Source organism: Mesoplodon densirostris, chromosome 14, assembly GCF_025265405.1.
Source record: "Mesoplodon densirostris isolate mMesDen1 chromosome 14, mMesDen1 primary haplotype, whole genome shotgun sequence".
Taxonomy (NCBI): domain Eukaryota; kingdom Metazoa; phylum Chordata; class Mammalia; order Artiodactyla; family Ziphiidae; genus Mesoplodon; species Mesoplodon densirostris.
Window position 1 is genome coordinate 24,051,055 of NC_082674.1, and position 20,253 is coordinate 24,071,307.

The window sequence follows — 20,253 nt, forward strand, 5'->3', positions numbered from 1 at the left end:
TATGAAAAAGTGGGAGTTTCCAAGTCAAACAAGCCTAAGCCTGAATCCCCGAATGCCTTTGGTAGAAATCTGGATTTCTGTGTACTGAGTTTTCTACAAGTGAGTTTGAAATTCTGCCTTTTGTTCTCTCTGTAGCTACAAAGTAGCTACAGACTTGATACTCCTTCTCTTGCATCCTGGAACCCTCAAAACAAACATTTTGTGGGGTAGAATTTCCTTTCCAGGCAGAGCCTCTCTTTAAGAAGGGAAGTGGCAGTCAGCTTTGTTCCCATTTCCTTCTAAGGAGAACCACCACCAGTGTCTATATTTGAATAATATTAAACAGTTTACAAAGTATTTTCACATTTATTATGTCCTCAGACTGCCCCAGAATCTCAGTGGGGTGGGCAGGGCTGGTATCATAAGTTCTGTCATATAAATGTAACTAATCTAAAGTCATCAAATTAATAAACTGTGAACTGGATTTGAAAACAAAGGTCTCCTAGTAGCTAAATGGTCCCTTGCCTCAATTCCACATTGTCAGAGCCTTGCCTCAGGCCACTCAGGCCAGAAGCAGGCTCAAGTCTTGGATAGAGGCCCCCAGCTCTTAGCTCAGTGCACATCTCATAAAAATGTAATAAAAGGGGAACAGAAACTGCAGGCAAATAGACCTAAGTTTGTAGCCTAGATCTGCCCTTCCTGGCTGTATGACTGCAGGTAAGTTCATTTCTTTGGAACTAGGTTTTCTCATCTGTAAGTTGGGGATATTGACTTCCTTCAGGGGGGTTTTGTGAGGATTAAGTAAGTCAATATAAATGAAAGCATGGGGATTGGTTCTCTATAAATATTTATCAAATTGGGAAAAAGGAAGAAGAGGGGCCTTCCTGCCCAAAGTGTCTTCCTCTTCACACTTGCCACATCATGGTATTTGAAAGTCATTCCCTTGGAAGTAAAGACTCATCTCCTCCAAAAATGGAAATAATGATCAGTCATGCACACCTTAGTGACACCCTTCAGCCTTTAAGCAGATTTTAAAGAGGATGTAGGAGAAACAAGCACCCCAGGGTAACAGGAGACCTGGAGAGGATGCCGCTTGACAATTACCCTTTTATAGTAATGTGGGTAATGCAATGCAGCTTTAATGAGTATAACGTTGCCATTAACACATCTACCTTAGGAAGTTTCATATCAAGTATTTCATACATGCCTCCTAAACACTTGTCAAATCATCATGGTCAAAGACCATAGAAACCGGAAATGGCCTTAGAGATCACTCCACCACATCTCATCTAAAAATGACAAGTCTGAGGCCCATAAAGAGGGACACTTTATGATTCTGGGGAGAACTATAAGAAACCACTGAATTCTGATGCTGACTGGGAACAAGTGTTAACACTGACATCCAACTGCTTAGGGAGACCCTGACTCACCATCAGCTCACAGAGACCTGGAACTGCCACCCGAAAGCTGAGAGCTGAAGGGGTTGGTTAGGGAAGTCATTGCCATGTCACAGGTGGAGCCACAGATGCAGCAAGACCTGAGGGCAACAGTAGTGGGGAGAACCCAGCCACTGCCCTCCTGACATCCAGCCTTTCTCCACACAATGCCAGAGCCAAGAGCAAGATTCGACAAAAGCCCATTCTCCGACCTCATGTCCACTGTTTACCTAACAGTGGCTCGACTGAGTTCAGTCAATCTCCTCCTGACCCAGTCAGATGACTTTGCACACACAGCCATGATCCCAAGCACACCCACTGAGGTGGACTCTATTATTGTCCTGCAAATATTTAGTCTCCCCTCTCCATCTACCATGGGAGAATACACTTCCCTGCCCCACTGATGTTGGCCTAGCCTAGTATTTCCTTTCGCAACTGGAATGTATGTAGAAGTGGCAAGGTGCCAGCTCCAAGCAGAGGCTCTCAGAGCTCTCTTGCACTTGTTTCCTCTGCCATGAGAATATGGAGGCTCAGATAAGAGGTGTCCCTTCATCCTGCATCCCAGAATGAGAAGATGCGTGGTGCAGATCTGAACCTACTGACAGCCTGGAACAGACAGTAGCAGCCACCCATGGCACCAACAGGCAGCATGAATGAGAAACACATAAATATTGTAAAGCAACAAGAGTTTGAGGTTATTTATGCAGCATAATTCAGAGAAAGATTTCTATTACACTCATTTGCTGATTGTGATTCCTGAATGAAGAGATATGCCTATTTCCCTCTCCAATAATAGCTTCTGATAATGTACTCTGCACTAGACCCTATGTCAAGTGCTTTACAATCATTAGTTCATTTGATCCTCACAATGATCTATAATTGGGATTTTGTCCCCATTCTATAGATGATAAGTTGAGGCTGAGGAAACCTGAGGGCTGAGAGCTGAAGGGATTGCTCACATAACTGATAGGTAAGTGGCCTGTCTGGGACTTGGAACCAAGACCACCCCTTCCACCACCAACACTCCAGACTGCTTCTATGGGCACTGATGGAATTCAAACATATAGAAGCCTATATATCCAGAACCTCTCCCCTCCTCCCACAAACACATTATTTCCCAACAGAATATAATCTTTTATTTTAAATACACTCTTGAGAGAGAGAAAAAATGACTTGTAGATCTTCAAGATAATCTAAGCAAACCCTCAGGCCCATTTTTAAAAGCAATTTGAATTTTGAGCCTTCCCAAGGTTGACACGGTCAACTCCATCATGCCCAGAGCCAGGTAGACCCAGCTGTCATAAAGTCTTCCAGTCCATTCCCCAGTAAGGCACAGCAGTGCCTTGTGATGGCCATAATGCTCCTCCCCTTGATTTACAGCCCCATCTATTCTGGGCCACTCCTGATGGGCTCTTCTCATCCCCTGCTGCCTGACAGCTTTAGAGATTCTTCTCAGGTCATAATTTCTGAATATTTCCACCCCTCCCCTTCCCTGGCTCTGGAATTTCAGCTATTTTCCATTCTGAAAAAGGTTGCTCCATTTATTCGCAGCTTCATGGTTTTTTACATTTATTTACTGCTCAGCCACCATCCTGATCAGGTATTTAAAGATAAGCCTGTCTGCTTCTGACAAGTGACCCAGCTCCTTTTTCTCACTGCTCTGAGTTTCTCTTTGACAGACCCAATAATATCATTTTATATATTTGCAGGCTTCCAACTCATTCCATTATTCTTTTCCTCTATCAAATGAGATAATGGATGCAGAAAGGCCTGGGAACTTATAAAGGGGTGTATAAATATTAGTCCTTTGCTATTGTTTTTTTGTTTGTTTTTTTTTTTGTGGTACGCAGGCCTCTCACTGCTGTGGCCTCTCCCGTTGCAGAGCACAGGCTCCGGATGTGCAGGCTCAGCAGCCATGGCTCACGGGCCTAGCCATTCCGCGGCATGTGGGATCTTCCCAGACCGGGGCACGAACCCATGTCTCCTGCATTGGCAGGCAGATTCTCAACCACTGTGCCACCAGGGAAGCCCTGTTGTTGTTTTTATAACTAACAACTTCCCAAGTTCAATTCACTGTGGTGAAATGTTAACTTTCACTGCTGTGAAGGTTTCCAGAGTCATCCTCAGCTTCAAACAAACCAAACACCAGGTTTGAGGCTGTCCAGGTCTGAATTCTCTGGTGTACTATGCTGCCTATAATAAGCAGGGTGCTGCCCAGGCTTCAAGCTTGCTCAGTTACCTAGAATTCTGTTTTCATGATATCTGTAGTAATAGGAATTAGCTCATTTAAATGAATGGAACTTATCAAATTTCAACAGAAGTAGCTCAAGAAGTTGTTTACATGGGGGAGATCATGGAGCTAAAAGAGCTAGGTTCAAATTCTGCTCTGCCATTTATAAATGAAATGACCTTGGCCAAGGTAACTTCTCTGAGCTTCCATTTCCTCATCTGCAGTCTTTCCCTAGACTGGTATGAGGACTAAATTCAATAATCCTATAAAAACCCTTAGTGGAGCACCTGGCACATAACAGCCATCCAATAAAAGCGTATGACTAATAATATTAATAAAGAAATGGAAGAGTAGAAGTCATTGCAAATAGTTTAAATGCTCATAAGCTTTCAGGCTGGAAGGGATATCAATGACCTGAACTCTTTTCTTATAGTAGAAGATCAAGCAGCCCAGAGAGAATTTAATTGTCCTGATCTGCAAGCTCTGAGAACAGGGGCCACTTCTGTCTCTGTCCCCTTCCCCGTGTGTGGCTCACAGTAGGCTCTCACTGAGTATTTGCATTGTGAAAGGTATTGTCGGACTCAAGACAGCAGCACAGCATGGTAGTTGATGGTGGGTGTTGGGGTCCAAGAGCCCTGGGCAAGAGCCCTGCTCTACCACTTGGGTAAGTGGCTTAACCTCTCTAAGCCTCTGTGAAATGGGAAAAGTGTCCGTACTTCCCTCATAGGGCTGCTTAGGAGGATTATATGAGAAATGGAGGCAAAACCTAACTCAAAACAAAACAAAACACAACAAAAAAAATAACCAACAAAGCGTTAGGTCTTAAACTCTCAATAACTTATCTAAGATCATCTAGTTAATTAGTAAGAGACTTGAGAACCCAAGTAGCATGCCTTCTAGCCAGGATATTTTCTTCTAAAATTAAAAAAAAAATCAGGATGCACTAATGTTATCTAACGCTTCATTCTTATTCCTAAGCACTTTTTTTTAACGTTTTTATTGGAGTAATATTGCTTTACAATGGTGTGTTAGTTTCTACTTTATAACAAAGTGAATCAGCTATACATATACATATATCCACATATCTGTTCCCTCTTGTGTCTCCCTCCCTCCCACCATCCCTATCCCACCCTTCTAGCTAGTCACAAAGCACAGAGCTGTTCACCCTGTGCTATGCAACTGCTTCCCACTGGCTATCTATTTTACATTTGGTAGTGTATATATGTCCATATATACGCTACCACTCTCTCAATTTGTCCCAGCTTACCCTTCCCCCACCCCGTGTCCTCAAGTCCATTTTCTAGTAGGTCTGTGTCTTTATTCTCGCCTTGCCCCTAGGTTCCTCATGATTTGTTTTTTTTAGATTCCATATATATGTGTTGGCATACAGTATTTGTTTTTCTCTTTCTGACTTACTTCACTCTGTAAGACAGACTCTAGGTCCATCCACCTCACTACAAATAACTCAATTTCATTCCTTTTTATGGCTGAGTAATATTCCATTGTATATATGTGCCACATTTTCCTTATCCATTCATCTATCGATGGACACTTAGGCTTCCATGTCCAGGCTATTGTAAATAGAGCTGCAATGAACATTGTGGTACATGACTCTTTTTGAATTATGGTTTTCTCAGGGTATATGCCCAGTAGTGGGATTGCTGGGGTGTATGGTAGTTCTATTTTTAGTTTTTTTAAGGAACCTCCATACTGTTCTTCCTAGTGGCTGTATCAATTTACATTCCCACCAACAGTGTACGAGGGTTCCCTTTTCTCCACACCATCTCCAGCATTTTTTGTTTGTCCATTTTGTGATGATGGCCATTCTGACCAGTGTGAGATGATATATCATTGTAGTTTTGATTTGCATTTCTATAATGATTAAGGATGTTGAGTATTCTTTCATGTGTTTGTTGGCAATCTGTATATCTTCTTTGGAGAAATGTCTATTTAGGTCTTCTGCCCATTTTTGGATTGCATAGTTTGTTTTTTTGATACTGAGCTGCATGAACTGCTTCTAAATTTTGGAGATTAATCCTTTGTCTGTTGCTACATTTGCAAATATTTTCTCCCATTCTGAGGGTTGTCTTTTGGTCTTCTTTATGGTTTCCTTTGCTGTGCAAAAGCTTTGAAGTTTCATTAGGTCCCATTTGTTTATATTTGTTGTTATTTCCATTTCTCTAGGTGGGTCAAAAAGGATCTTGTGATTTATGTCATAGAGTGTTCTGCCTATGTTTTCCTCTAAGAGTCTGATAGTGTGTGGCCTTACAATTAGGTCTTTAATCCATTTTGAGTTTATTTTTGTGTATGGTGTTAGGGAGTGTTCTAAATTTCATTCTTTTACATGTAGCTCTCCAGTTTTCCCAGCACCACTTATTGAAGAGGCTGTCTTTTCTCCACTGTGTGTTCTTGCCTCCTTTATCAAAGATAAGGTGACCATATGGGCGTGGGTTTATCTCTGGGCTTTGTATGCTGTTCCATTGATCTATATTTCTGTTTTCATGCCAGTACCATACTGTCTTGATTACTGTAGCTTTGTAGTATAGTCTGAAGTCCAGGAGACTGATTCCTCCAGCTCCATTTTTCTTTCTCAAGATTGTTTTGGCTATTCGGAGTCTTTTGTGTTTCCTTATAAATTGTGAAATTTTTTGTTCCAGTTCTGTGAAAAATGCCATTGGTAGTTTGATAGGGATTGCATTGAATCTGTAGATGGCTTTGGGTAGTATAGTCATCTTCACAGTGTTGATCCTTCCAATCCAAGAACATGGTAAACCTCTCCATCTACTTGTATCATCTTTACTTTCTTTCATCAGTGTCTTATAATTTTCTGCATACAGGTCTTTTGTCTCCTTAGGTAGGTTTATTCCTAGATATTTTATTGTTTTTGTTGCAGTGGTAAAAGGGAGTGTTTTCTTAATATCACTTTCATATTTTTCATCATTAGTGTATAAGAATACCAGAGATTTCTGTGCATTAATTTTGTATCCTGCTACTTTACCAAGTTCATTGATTAGCTCTAGTAGTTTTCTGGTAGCATCTTTAGGATTCTCTATGTATAGTATCATGTCGTCTGCAAACAGTGACAGCTTTATTTCTTCTTTTCAAATTTGGATTCCTTTTATTTCTTTTTCTTCTCTGATTGCTGTAGCTAAAACTTCCAGAACTATGTTGAATAAGAGTGGTGAAAGTGAGTAACCTTGTCTTGTTCCTGATCTTAGTGGAAATGCTTTCAGTTTTTCACCATTGAGGACGATATTGGCTGTGTGTTTGTCATATATGGCCTTTATTGTGTTGAGGAAAGTTCCCTCTATGCCTACTTTCTGCAGGGTTTTTATCATAAATGGGTGTTCAATTTTGTCAAAAGCTTTCTCTGCATCTATTCAGATAATCATATGGTTTTTCTCCTTCAATTTGTTAATATGGTGTATCACATTGATTGATTTGGTATATTGAAGAATCCTTGCATTCTTGGAATAAACCCCACTTGATCATGGTTTATGATTCTTTTAATGTGCTGTTGGATTCTGTTTGCTAGTATTTTGTTGAGGATTTTTGCATCTATGTTCATCAGTGATATTGGCCTGTAGTTTTCTTTCTTTGTGACATCTTTGTCTGGTTTTGGTATCAGGGTGATGGTGGCTTCGTAGAATGAGTCTCGGAGTGTTCCTCCCTCTGCTATAGTTTGGAAGAGTTTGAGAAGGATAGGTGTTAGCTCTTCTCTAAATGTTTGATAGAATTTGCCTGTGAAGCCATCTGGTCCTGGGCTTTTGTTTGTTGGAAGATTTTTAATCACAGTTTCAATTTCAGTGCTTGTGATTGGTCTGTTCATATTTTCTATTTCTTCCTGGTTCAGTCTCGAAAGGTTGTGCATTTCTAAGAATGTGTCCATTTCTTCCAGGTTGTCCATTTTATTGGCATAGAGTTGCTTGTAGTAATCTCTCATGATCCTTTGTATTTCTGCAATGTCAGGTGTAACTTCCCCTTTTTCATTTCTAATTCTATTGATTTTAGTCTTCTCCCTTTTTTTCTTGATGAGTCTGGCTAATGGTTTATCAATTTTGTTGATCTTCTCAAAGAACCAGCTCTTAGTTTTATTGATCTTTGCTATCATTTCCTTCATTTCTTTTTCATTTATTTCTGATCTGATCTTCATCACTTCTTTCCTTCTGCTAACTCTGGGGTTTTTTTGTTCTTCTTTCTCTAATTGCTTTAGGTGCAAGGTTAGGTTGTTTATTTGAGATGTTTCCTGTTTCTTAAGGTAGGATTGTATTGCTATAAACTTCCCTCTTAGAACTGCTCTTGCTGCACCCCATACGATTTGGGTCATCATGTTTTCATTGTCATTTGTTTCTAGGTATTTTTTGATTTACTCTTTGAGTCCTTCAGTGATCTCTTGGTTATTAAGTAGTGTATTGTTTAGCCTCCATGTGTTTGTATTTCTTACAGACATTTTTTCCTATAATTGATATCAGGTCTCATAGTGTTGTGGTCAAAAAAGATACTTGATATGATTTCAATTTTCTTAAATTTACCACGGCTTGACTTGTGACCCAAGATATGATCTATCCTGGAGAATGTTCCATCAGCACTTGAGAAGAAAGTGTATTCTGTTGTTTTTGGATGGAATGTCCTATAAGTATCAATTAAGCCCACCATGTTTAATGTATCATTTAAAGCTTGTGTTTCCTTATTTATTTTCATCTTGGATGATCTGTCCATTGGTGAAAGTGGGGTGTTAAAGTCCCCTAGTATGACTGTGTTACTGTTGATTTCCCCTTTTATAGCTGTTAGTATTTGCCTTATGTACTGAGGTGCTCCTACGTTGGGTGCATAAATATTTATAATTGTTATATCTTCCTCTTGGAATGATCCCTTGATCATTATGTAGTGTCCTTCTTTGTCCCTTGTAATAGCCTTTATTTTAAAGTCTATTTTGTCTGATATGAGAATTGCTACTCCAGCTTTCTTTTGGTTTACATTTGCATGGAATATCTTTTTCCATCCCCTGACTTTCAGTCTGTATGTGTCCCTAGGTCTGAAGTGGGTCTCTTGTAGACAGCATATATATGGGTCTTGTTTTTGTATCTAGTCAGCCAGCGTATATCTTTTGGTTGGAGCATTTAATCCATTTACGTTTAAAGTAATTATCAATATGTATGTTCCTATTACCATTTTCTTAACTGTTTTGGGTTTGTTATTGGAGGTCTTTTTCTCCTCTTGTGTTTCCTGCCTAGGGAAGTTCCTTTAGCATTTGTTGTAAAGCTGATTTGGTGGTGGTGCTGAATTCTCTTAGCTTTTGCTTGTCTGTGAAGCTTTTAATTTCTCTGTCAAATCTGAATGAGGTCCTTGCTGGATAATTTTGGTTGTAGGTTTTTCTCTTTCATCACTTTAAATATGTCCTGCCACTCACTTCTGGCTTACAGAGTTCCTGCTGAAAGATCAGCTGTTAACCTTATGAGGATTACCTTGTATGTTATTTGTTGTTTTTCCCTTGCTGCTTTTAATATTTTTTCTTTGCATTTAATTTTTGATAGTTTGATTAATATGTGTCTTGGGGTGTTTCTCCTTGGATTTATGCTGTATGGGACTCTCTGTGCTTCCTGAACTTGACCAACTATTTCCTTACACTTATTAGGGAAATTTTCAACTATAATCTCCTCAAATATTTTCTCAGTCCCTTTCTTTTTCTGGGACCCCTGTAATTCGAATGTTGGTGCGTTTAATATTGTCCCAGAGGTCTCTGAGACTGTCCTCAATTCTTTTCATTCTTTTTTCTTTATTCTGCTCTGCAGTAGCTATTTCCACTATTTTATCTTCCAGGTCATTTATCCATTCTTCTGCCTCATTTATTCTGCTATTGATTCCTTGAAGAGAATATGTAATCTCATTTATTGTGTTGTTCATGATTGTTTGCTCTTTAGTTCTTCTAGGTCCTTGTTAAACATTTCTTGTATTTTCTCCATTCTATTTCCAAGATTTTGGATCATCTTTACTATCATTATTCTGAATTCTTTTTCAGGTAGACTACCTATTTCCTCTTCATTTGTTAGGTCTGGTGGGTTTTTACCTTGGTCCTTCATCTGCTGTGTTTCTTTGTCTTGTCATTTTGCTTAACTTACTGTGTTTGGGGTCTCCTTTCCACAGGCTTCACGGTCATAGTTCCCGTTGTTTTTGGTGTCTGCCCCTAGTGGCTAAGGTTGGTTCACTGGGTTGTGTAGGCTTCCTGGTGGATGGGACTAGTGCCTGTGTTCTGGTGGATGGGGCTGAATCTTGTCTTTCTGGTGGGCAGGTCCACAACTAGTTGTGTGTTTTGGAGTGTCTGTGGCCTTATGATGATTTTAGGCGGCCTCTCTGCTAATGGGTGGTGTTGTGTTCCTGTCTTGCTAGTTGTTTGGCACAGGGTGTCCAGCACTGTAGCTTGCTGGTCATTGAGTGGAGCTGGGTCTTGGTGTTGAGATGGAGTCTCTGGGAGATTTTCACCGTTTGATATTACATGGAGCTGGGATGTCTCTGGTGGACCAATTGTCCTGAACTTGGCTCTCCCACCTGAGAGGCACAGCCCTGACGCCTGGCTGGAGCACCAAGAGCCTGTCATCCACACGGCCTAGTCCTCGTCGCTGCAGGGCTCCCTGTGTCGGCCACGGTCCTGGCAGCTGCGGCGCTGCCAGACTGCACTAAGCACTTTTTTTAATGAAGGATATTCTTTGACTTTCAACTCCCTTTATATTCTCAAGTGTTTTCCTTTTCCATTTAGAGAAAGACAGGGAAATATCTAAGTATGGCAATGTGTTAAACACACACATATAAACACACACTCTGCTTACACATACTCCTCTTAAATTGCACTTTTGGGTTAGTATTTTCCATAGAAAGATATAGTATTTGCTTAACAATCAGTGGAAGTCATAAAACTCTAACATTTCTATCAGTGGTAAAACCTAAATATATCAAGTCATATGCCCAGGCTCCTTCTGAAGACTTAATATCAAGATGTCATCATTATCCATAATACGTTATTGAGTCAGGTCTTAAAACTTAATGTGGCTTTTATGCCTGGAGATAGGCAGGATTTGGGGTTGGCAAGTTACAGTGGCACACACAAGGACTGCTGGCTGAGCCTAATTCTCTAGGATGATTTAAAACCTTAATTAGTCCTGAAATTTATTATTCAGGATAGCCTCCTCCTCGTCATTTTGTACTGTGAATGAGTGACAACCTAGGAAGGCAGACAACACTGGAGTGAATCAGGGTTCCATTAAGAGATCTTTTCTTTCATTCTGAAAGACACAGTGTGAACAAGGGTTAAAAGACAAAGCTTTGCTCTAAAAGAGAATGGGCTGTGAGTTGAAAGTTGTATGACTGGAAGTCTTGGCAGAGAGACAAAAACTGAGAATGGAAGCTGCAGCTCCAAGAATCCCTATGCTGTGGCTGTCAGTCTGGCTAAACTGTGGTCCAGCTCCTGTACCATTCCTTCAGAAAACTACTGGGTGACTGGTTAAATAATGTGGAAAAGAAATCATGGTCTTTGTAAATGAGTATTGCATGATTGGTCATGGTTTCTTATTTTTACTCCTTCTAGATAATATTTGCATTTTAATAGTACTTCCAGAGGCTTAATTCAGGAGGTCCCTCACCATGTTAATTGTGAGCCTCAATCCGGTTAATTACTGGTTTATCAGCAGGTTATTGGCTATTGGCTCTCCTAAGATTTTCTTTATGGCCAATGGGCACTTGAAAGGAGGACCACAGGAGTAAGCCAGTGGCTTTCCAGTATTGCCAATGGCAGGAGTGAAAAGCGGGGGCTGGCTACAGGTTATGGGTCTATGGCTTTCCCCGGCCTTCTATGCATTTCACAGGCATTGTGTTTGGTGCCAGAAGATTCTTCCATATATCTCTCCATTGTAAGGGGCATAAACTAAATGTCCCATGGGGGTCCACAAACTGTTCCCTGCAATGGTATTATGGGAGTGGCAAAGGGGATGCAAGAAGACACAGACACTGCCATAGAAACAGCCATGCAAGGCATGCAGTCACAGCTCTGAGGTAGTAAATCTCTCTTGAAGGAGGTAGGGTGGGGGCTGTGTCTTGGAAGAGTTGACATTTAAGCAGAGACTTGAGATATGAAGAGCACTGCCACAGTTGGAGAGGAATGGAAAGGGCACCCAAAAGAAGAAATAGCTTGACAAAAGCACAGAGCTGTGATGGTGAATTGGGTGTCAACATGAATCAAAATGTGTTGCCCCCAAACTCTTATGTTGAATGCTTAAACCCCATGTAAAAAGATGTGAAAAAAGAGGGAAGAAAAGTAAAGGGAAAGAATACAGAAGACCTAGTTTCTATGTTGTTGATTCCCAACAGTAGATCCACAGAGAATCTCTCTCCCACACCTTCCCCTGGCTCCAGGCACACCCAGGGTTGTCCAACTCCTGCTGCCACCAGTAGCAGAACTGGTCCATTTTACTCAGTGAGCCCATTTTGATTCCTTCTTCCAGGTTTTAGGTTTAAAAGCACAGGGAAAGACCACATTTCTAACCAAAGATGGAAGAGAAAAGTGTTTCTTTGAAACTGATCAAATGCAATTAAGGCATAATATCCAATTCACATACCTTTGATTAACCTTTACCTAGAGAGAAATGATTGGTGATTAAGAATTAGATGAGGTGAATAATTATATCAGGAATCTGCCTTCGAAGAAATCTCTTTCAGCACTAGAGAAAAAGTTGATAAAAAACAACCATGGCTGTAATAGTGCCTTTTAAGGAGAATAATTAACTTGTAATAAGAATTTTGGCCTCGACTTAAGCCCTGTAAAATAACCCTTTTTCATTAACTTCAAGTTCAATTAGCATCAATAATGACTGTTCATTTAGAATTAACCACAGCATCAAGCTCCCTGATGACTGAGCCTGTGACTCCTCAGATTCCAGGTATAAGGCCCTCAGCCTTTGCTGCCAAAGGAGCTGCACAGCCCCAAAGTGGGAAGCTTGGAGTGGACACATTGCAGGACAAGGGAGAATTTGGTTCTCTGAAATATGGAAGTTTCATATGATGCTGAAGCTTGTAGGGACAAAAAAAGAAGGAAGAAGAGGAAGACAAGGAAGAAGAGAGGGGGGAGGGAGCAGCCACTGCCATCTCCAGTGGTCTACTAAACTTAATATTTGATGTCCAAGAGCCTATGTAACAGCATGACAGTGAAATTTCTCCTGTCTTCAGCTGAGTTGAATTGGTAATCCAGAGGTTCTCTGGGATTATCCTAAGTGAAAGGAAAGCACCCCTACAAGATATGACCCAGAGGGAATCAAGAGCCTAATATGAAACCTTCTGCCCTGTCTGTAACTCCAAAAATTAAAAATGATGATGTGACTAACCAGCAGGCATTTTCCCCCTTCCTTCTTGCTAACAGAGCCTCAACTCTGATCAGGTATGGGATACCTGTGTACTTCAAGAGCATTGCTCTAGACCTGGGAGATGACTACTGAGCAGTTTAAGCCAATGGTTATTAAAGTGTGGCTCCTAAACTAACAGAGTACTTGTTAGTAATGCAAATTCTCAGGCCCTACCCTAGACCTACTGACTCAGAATCTCTGGGGATGCAGCCCAGCAATGTCTGTTTTAATAAGCCCTCCCAGTGATTCTGATGCAAGGTCAAGTTGGAGACTATGTGAATTGTGCTATTTCCTCTTGATTTAGGCATAGTCATGTGAGGTAGCCCTAACAAATGGGACACAAGGGGAGAACCACTAGCAGCCTTTGTAAAAGTTTTCCTTTCTCTTATGAAGGAACAAAGGACAAACTCTTGCCCTTTTTCAGCTTCATGTGAAGGTGCCTGGAGCTTCTGCAGCCACCCACCCTAAGGAATGCAGAGTGGAAAGACAGAAAGGACCTGGGTGCTCCTGTGCTCCTGCCTTTCCATGTGCTCCTGAATTAACCAACCCTAGAGACACACCAACTCTTGACTTCTCATTATATAAGATCGTTCAGCTACTTTTAGTTGGGTCTTTGTTACTTGCAGACAAAAGCATTTTCATTGATTTCAATGCAAATAAGCATAATCATGGTACAAATAACATCTAGAGATGAATTTACCATGTGCCAAGTGCTGTGATGACTGCCTCATGTGCAGCATCTCAGTTCATCTTCACAGCTGGCCTTGCCTCCTCATTGACCTAAAATCCTCACTATTAGCAACACTTTGCTGGAAGGCTGTAGTCAACATGCACTGACTGACCTGGGAGTGCTTTGAGGGGCCTGGCCCACTCCAATTTCCCTGTCTTGCCCAGATAATGGGTCTTTCCCAGATATATCTACCCTAAGGGTAGGCCAACTCATCCATTCATTCATGTATTACATTTCAGAGGAGGAGAAAAAGGTAAGGGCAGGAGAGCATCTGCATGGAGTGCCACCCAAGGGATGTCACTGAAAATGGGCTGCCTAATAGAGAGCCCTGGACGCCTGATGGCTGTGGGCCAGAGAGTGACTGTGTAGTGGACCAGGGCAGGTGGCCAGGGCCACACATCAAGCCGTCCTTGCCTTTTATCCCCAGGAACTTGTTAGGTTCTAAGGACTGCAGCCTGCTCCTCTCTCTTCCACACTCCTTTATCCTTGGCCCATAGTTCTTAAATATCCAATATTTAAACACATTTTTTTTAATTTTAAGGAAATTTCAATTTATTTACTTCAAAGTAATTTTTCTAGCACCCACTATGGTACCTTGTATGTAGTTGGTACTTCTATCAATGTCTGTCCACAGTCAACATGAAAATCAGAAGCTGTAATGCAGCCAAACTGTAGTATCCACATGCCCTTGACCAAGCTCCACAGAAGGTCAACGAAAAGTATACACAGGATGCCCTGAAAAATGAAGGACCTGGTGCTGTATTTCCTTACCACTCTGCCTCATCCTTCAACCTGTCCACCTCGAGAGAGAATTGTAAGGAGAGAAGAGGGCATCCCACTATGATAGGTAAAGGGAAAACAAAAGAGAAAGCAGGAAGGAGAGAGGGATGGGAAATGAGTGACCTAGCTGAGGAATATATGGATCTGAGTACTACTGGATTCTCATCCTACCCCACAGGCCTCTGTAAAATTACAATCAAGTGTCTTTTTTAAAAAATAATTTTTGCTTATAATAGGGATGGAAAGGAAGCACAAGCTTGAAACAAGAAAGAAACATTCAGGCTTAGAAACCTAACCCCAATTAGGGGATCCCAATCCCAGTTCAGTCACTTACTAATTGCATGATCTGGGCAAGTTACATAACCCCTCAGAGCCTCATTTGTGAAACAGATTAAAATATCCATCTTTTGCAGCTGTGAAGATTAAATGAGAGAATGACTATAAAGTGCCTGGCATATAACAGATGTTCAATAAATGTTAGCACCATGTGTCTTATTTCTCCAACTTCCTCCTCCTCGTTATTACCTTATGTAAAGTCAAGTTGATACTCTCTGTACCAGGTAATGCTTGAGAACATCTAAGCAAATTGCTGGGAAATTTTTCTCTTTGAAGGGGAGGAAGAAGAAGATAAACTAAAGAAAATTCAACTTTGAGTGCTGTATCTGCTATTTGTGCAAACTCAGTTCAAGCCACAAATGAAAACTGAGTGCCAGGAGAGGCGTCCCAACTTCAGGTCCGCCCACCAGGTCTGAAAACCCTACTTCGTCTGATTACATTATCTGCCAAGCAGCTCTGTCTCTTGCTGAGAATCACTGCTTTACTTAATAAAAGCTGCAAAACAAACAGTGGGGCTGTCCAGGGAACTGAGAATTTAGCTCTTTAATATTTCCTTCCATAAATATAAATGGCTGCTTTCTCTAGAGAAAGTTTGTATCCCTCTGATCTCTGAAGGATTGGAGAAGGTGCCAAGAGGATCGTCATATTTTCTGGTAAACATTCCCAATCACCTTAATCTCTTCACTGACAATCTTCTGATCTGACAGAAATAGAGGTTATTGTGTCCCTCAGTTTATAAAGTATTAGGGGAAGGGTGAGTGGATCAGAGAGAAGAACAGAACACAAAAATCATCAAGGAGACAGAGGGGAGGGGGAAAGGGAGAATTACTTTTAATACAGTTGCATAATCCATAATTCAGCAAGCTTTTCATTTCTCTTATCTTCTAAAAAACATGAAATTAAGCCTAAGCAAAGTGCATAATTTATGAGTCTCTGTGCTGATGATTCCCAAATCCCCATGCCTAACCCTGACTTCTTATATGAGTTCTAGTCCCGCATTTCCAATTGCCTACAGAATGTTGCTGCCCGGAATTGGTTACCATCTCAACTCCCCATGCGCCAACGGAACTCAACTCTTCCTCCCAAATTTCTTTCTTCCCTAATTCTTCTTTCCTATCGAATGAACCACTGTTATTCTAATCTTACTGGTAAAAAGTTTTAGAAAAACTTGGATTCCTCCCTCTTTTGCCTCTGACACCAGAGTCTGTTAAGTTTTTCTGGAGTCATCCTTTTCTCCACCATCCCACTTTCCAAATCTTCCCCCACCCTCCACCCCAGATTACAGACTCCAGTCTCTACATACTTACTAATCCAGACTTCACACCATTACCAATTTCATTTTCCTAAAATGCTATTCACGTCAGACCTATTGATGGCTGCCTATTTCTTGCCATGAGGAGGTTAAACATTCTTACTTGCTCTCCAAGGCCCTCCTGTCATGTCCTGATCCCGTCTTGTCCATCCAACTGTACTTTCCAACACAACATTTCTTCTCCAAACAGAGAAGTCCCAGTAGAGCATGAGGTTCATATTAGGTAATCCAGGAGGACTGGTTGAGTTAATCAAACTGAATTGAGCAACCTTCACTCCACACTCCATGTCCCATGCTCCCCACTTGGAGTGGTCTCCTTCTTTCATCCTGACTATCCAAACCCTACTCATCTCCAGGACCCATCAAGCCTCAGCTCCATCAGGAAGTCTCTACTCACTAAGCCCTACTCACTGTTCTTTGCTCTAAGACACTTAACCTTTACATCTACACCCTCTTGTACCATTTCTAATTAAATAGCTGGTGTAATGCTTAATAGGGCTTTCAATTTTACAGAACACTATTCTACATATATAATCTTATTTGAGGCTGTCAACAACCCTGTGAGATTGGAATCATCCCCTGCACTTCCCTAGGACTCAAAAGAGCTTAAATGAAGATGATGAAGCTAATTGATGCTGGTGTCAAGTCTTGAATCTCCAACTTTTGACTCCAAATCCCATTATTTTTGGTCTTCCTTATTGAACTATAAGTTCTTTAAAGTCAGGGACCACATTTTACGATTATTTTCTTTTACCCTATAGGACTTTACAAAGTTCTAAACACACAAGAGGTCTCTATGATTATCTGCTGAATGGAGAACGATGTTAAAGAAATAGTCAATAAGCTATTAAGAAGTATATATGCATGCATATATTCTTCATGCATTGGAAGAATTAGTATTGATAAAATGACCATGCTACCCAAGGCAAAATATAGATTCAAGGAAATCCTTATCAAAATACCAATGGCATTTTTCACAGAACTAGAACAAATAATTTTAAAATATGTATGGCAACACAAAAGAACCCCAATCACCAAAATGATCTTGAGAAAGATCAGAGCTGGAGGCATCACGCTCTCTGACTTCAGATTATGCTACAAAGCTACAGTAATCAAAACACTATGGTACTGGCACAAAAACAGACACATAGATCAAAAGAACAGAATAGAGAGCCCAGAAATAAACCCATGCACTTACGGTCAACTAATCTATGTCAAAGGAGGCAAAAATATACAATAAAGAAAAGACAGTCTCTTTAATGAGTAGAGCTGTGAAAATTGGATAGCCACATGTAAAACAATGAGATTAGAACATTTTCTCACACCATATACAAAAATAAACTCAAAATGAATTAAAGACGTAAATGTAAACCAGAAACCACAAAGCTCCTAGAAGAAAACATAGGCAGAACACTCTGACATAAATCATAGCAATAGTTTTTGGATCTGTCTCATAAGGCAAAGAAAACAAAAGCAAAAATAAACAAATAGAGCTAATTAAACTTAAAAGCTTTTGTACAGCAAAGGAAACCACTGACAAAATGAAAAGACAACCTACTGAATGGGAGAAAATATTTCAAATGATATGAATAATAAGGGGTTAATACCCAAAATATATAAGCAGCTCATACAACTCAATATCAAAAAAACAAATGACTCAATTAATAAATGGGCAGAAGACCTGAACAGACATTTTTCCAAAGAAGACATACACATGGCCAACAGGGACATGAAAAGATGCTCAACATCGCTAGTCATCAGGGAAATGCAAATCAAAACCACAATGAGGTATCACTTCACACTTGTCAAAATGGCTATCATCAAAAAGACCAAAAATAACAAATGCTGGTGTGGATGTGGAGAAAAGGTATATTAGTTAGAGGTAAACAATTCTTATCATAATCTGCTAGTTATCAAACATATAAGAATCAGAGAAGGTTATCATTTCCTATCACTGCTCTGTGAAATTCTAATTAACCCTGCAACTGTTTATAGAAATAGGATCTTCCCAGTAATGCTTCAAAACCAGCCCTGGAAATAGGTTTGAATCACAGAATTTAATAGGAAAGGGATAGTAGAGATTAGAACTCACTTATTTCACATGACAGAAACTACAACTGAGAAAGTTTAGGTGATTTGCCTAGGTTCAAATAGGACAAGTCAGCATATCCTAAAATGAAAACCTAATCCCATGACCCTGGTCCAAAACTCTCTTGCCTCCTTCCACTGCCTCAACTTACATAGGTTTTCAAACTTCATAGTTAATTATAGAAATAAGGACTTTTTCTGCTATGAAAGTAAAAGATCCTATAGTGAATATCTTAAGAGTTTAGAAATAATCTTCATGACTTAATTAAAATTATTTGACATTAAAAAAGAAACAAAGAAAAGATTTGCTGGATCCATATGGAACTCTTAGGAATGCACAATGTGATGGCACTGATTTTCTGATGAGTTTAGCTCTTTGAGCAAATAGGCTGCTTTAGTCTACAACATTTAAAGCTTTCTTTTGGGTTCTTTGCTTAATTGTATTTTATAAAGGATAAACTCTAATTTTGAATATAGCTAAATTTCAGCAAAGATGATATAAAAAAGAAGGAACAAAAAAATAGTTAGGGGAACCCTTTTATTAATAAAACAACAATAATACTAAAATAGAAGATAATAAATAATATTTTCAGTCCTTTAACCATGTGGCAGGTGCTGTACTAAACTCTTCTTTTAATTATCTCATTTACTCCTCATAAGGACCCTATAAAGCAAGTGCTATAATGATCTCTATTATTACATAATCTCTATCTTACAGATGAGACTTCCAGGAGCAGAAAAACGTTATTGTCTCAGTACTTTATGAACTTCTAAGTTCTGGAGTTGAGTACCAGAACCAGAACTAACTTCAGATTCTATTTTCTTAACACAATGCAATGATGTGTCATTTCCGAAGTAAATGGGTTAACTAATGTTCATAGTTATTTAAAACAAAAACAAAAAACACCTTTCAGAGCCTCTACTCTAAAAGGGACGCTGCTGCTTCTAATGATAATTGAGTATGAGGTACAGTAAAGAATGACACCCTCCACAGGCTGAAGGATTATATACTTCTATCAGGATTTACACAGCTGGAGCAAGATAATTCTCCCTCCTTCTGTTTTTTTTTTTTTTTTTTTCTTTTTTCGGTATGCGGGCCTCTCACTGTTGTGGCCTCTCCCGTTGCGGAGCACAGGCTCCGGATGCGCAGGCCCAGCGGCCATGGCTCACGGGCCCAGCCGCTCCGCGGCATATGGGATCCTCCCATACCGGGGCACGAACCCGTATCCCCTGCATCGGCAGGCGGACTCTTAACCACTGCGCCACCAGGGAGGCCCCCTCCTTCTGTTTTAACAGTAAAACGTCTTTAGTAAAATGGGGATAAGTGATTCAAGTAAAAATGCATATATATAATATTTTGTATTTAATCAAAGGACAGGACATGTGGATTGTGGGTCTTTCTCTGGAATGCTACCAAACCACACCACGCAGATATAAAAAACCCAAACACAATTTTGTGCCACAAAATACTTTTTTGATATTATCAAGTGTTCTCATTACTTATCAGCAATCACTTACCACTTCATTCTATTCTGATTTTTCAGAATGCTTTTCAAAACATTTTCTGTTTACTGAAATGTAAACATCACTGCTTATGCTGGTCCCTTAAAAGTGTTTATGATTCTCATTGGTCAGAATCTTCTTGTAAATTAGACTTAAGTCTAAACTATGTTTCTAAATATTTAAGGACATAAATAATCTCTAGCCATCCTGGCTGTCATTTTAAGCTATTTGACATTTATTGTTCTGAAGAGAAGAAAGATCAGATGTATCAAATCTGCATTTGTACTTCTTGACATTTTTCTCCAACCAGGTCCAAACTATGGTATTAAGACTAATACTATGAAAGGAAGGAAGGAAGGAAGGAAGGAAGGAAGGAAGGAAGGAAGGAAGGAAGGGAGGAAGGGAGGAAGGAAGGAAGGAAGGGAGGGAGGGAGGGGAGGGGTGAGCGGATCCCACTAGAAGGGAAGGAAGGA

At 40.1% G+C, this 20,253-nt stretch overlaps 1 protein-coding gene across 1 annotated transcript in view; it reads right to left on the reverse strand.

The window, feature by feature from the left end:
- The window catches only part of ALK (ALK receptor tyrosine kinase), a 714,184-nt gene that overhangs the window by 671,585 nt on the left and 22,346 nt on the right, over positions 1 to 20,253 (reverse strand). The window contains exon 2 of the mRNA XM_060116934.1: positions 14,444 to 14,448. Within this exon, the coding sequence (XP_059972917.1) occupies positions 14,444 to 14,448 (5 nt within the window). The remainder of the gene's footprint in view (positions 1 to 14,443; positions 14,449 to 20,253) is intronic.